The sequence below is a fragment of the Numida meleagris genome, unplaced genomic scaffold (assembly GCF_002078875.1).
Source record: "Numida meleagris isolate 19003 breed g44 Domestic line unplaced genomic scaffold, NumMel1.0 unplaced_Scaffold400, whole genome shotgun sequence".
Taxonomy (NCBI): domain Eukaryota; kingdom Metazoa; phylum Chordata; class Aves; order Galliformes; family Numididae; genus Numida; species Numida meleagris.
The window spans coordinates 29,152-30,302 of record NW_018364621.1 but is presented as its reverse complement, the minus strand read 5'-3'; the positions used below and the strand labels follow the sequence as shown (position 1 = coordinate 30,302).

The following is a 1,151-nucleotide window of genomic DNA, read 5'->3' as shown; positions in this document are numbered from 1 at the left end:
GTCAGAATTTGGGGATTTTGGGTCAGGATTTTGGGATTTTGGGTTGGGATATGGGGACTTTGGATCAGGATTTTGGGATTTGGAGTCAGGATTTTGGTATTTTGGGTCGGGATTTTGGTGTTTTGGGTCAGGATTTTGGGACTTTGGGTCGGAATTTTGGGACTTTGCGTCAGGATTTGGGGATTTGGGGTCAGGATTTGATGATTTTGGGACTTTGGGTCGGGATTTGGGGATTTTGGGTCAGGATTTTGGGACTTCGGACTGGGATTTTAGGATTTGGGGGTTGGAATTTGGGATTTTGGGTCAGGATTTTGGGATTTGAGGATTTTGGGTCGGGATTTTGGGGATTTTGGGTCGGGATTTGGGGCCTTCGGCTCCGGATTTGGGGTCTTCGGGGTGGGCGCGTCGGGACGTCCCACCGTCACCCCGGGCTCTTCCCGAGCGCTTCGTCCCCGCAGCTTCAAGGAGTGCATCCCGCGCTCCTTCCTGCGCCAGATCCAGCAGAACAGCGTCCTGACCCGCTTCCGCATGAAGAACGTCTTCAAGAAATTCGTGCAGCGCTTCCAGCGGCACACGGTGGGCGCGGGGAAGCTGGCGGAGCACGACGTCATGTACAAGTACCTGGCCACCTTGGAGCAGCTGGCGCCGCGCTTCGGCACCGAGCGCTTCCCCGCGCTCTCCTTGGACGTCTCCAACGAAGGGGAGAAGGGGCAACCCTACGTCAACGGGGGGCGGGCGCCGGCGGAGGAGCGTGGGGAAGCGCCGGTCCCCATGGAGCAGCCGGTCACCCACGAGGTCCTGGTCACCGGGACCAGCGGGATCCAGTGGAGGCCCGTGCCCGCCGAGGTGGGGTGTTGGGATGGGTTGGGTTGGGTTGGGTTGGAAGAGTCCTTAGAGGTCGTAGAATGGGTTGGGTTGTGTTGGGTTGGAAGAGTCCTTAGAGGTCGTAGAATGGGCTGGGTTGGGTTGGGAGGGTCCTTAAAGGTCGTAGAATGGGTTGGGTTGGGAGGGTCCTTAAAGATCGTAGAATGGATTGGGTTGGGAGGGTCCTTAAAGGTTGTAGAATGGGTTGGGTTGGGTTGGGTTGGGTTGGAAGAGTCCTTAGAGGTCGTAGAATGGGCTGGGTTGGGTTGGGAGGGTCCTTAAAGGTT

General features: G+C 57.3%; 1 protein-coding gene across 1 annotated transcript in view; it reads left to right on the top strand.

The window, feature by feature from the left end:
- The window catches only part of TYK2 (tyrosine kinase 2), a gene marked incomplete at its 3' end in the record, with an annotated part of 30,487 nt that overhangs the window by 8,728 nt on the left and 20,608 nt on the right, over positions 1-1,151 (top strand). Inside the window, 1 exon segment of the mRNA XM_021383435.1 lies at positions 459-846. Within this exon segment, the coding sequence (XP_021239110.1) occupies positions 459-846 (388 nt within the window).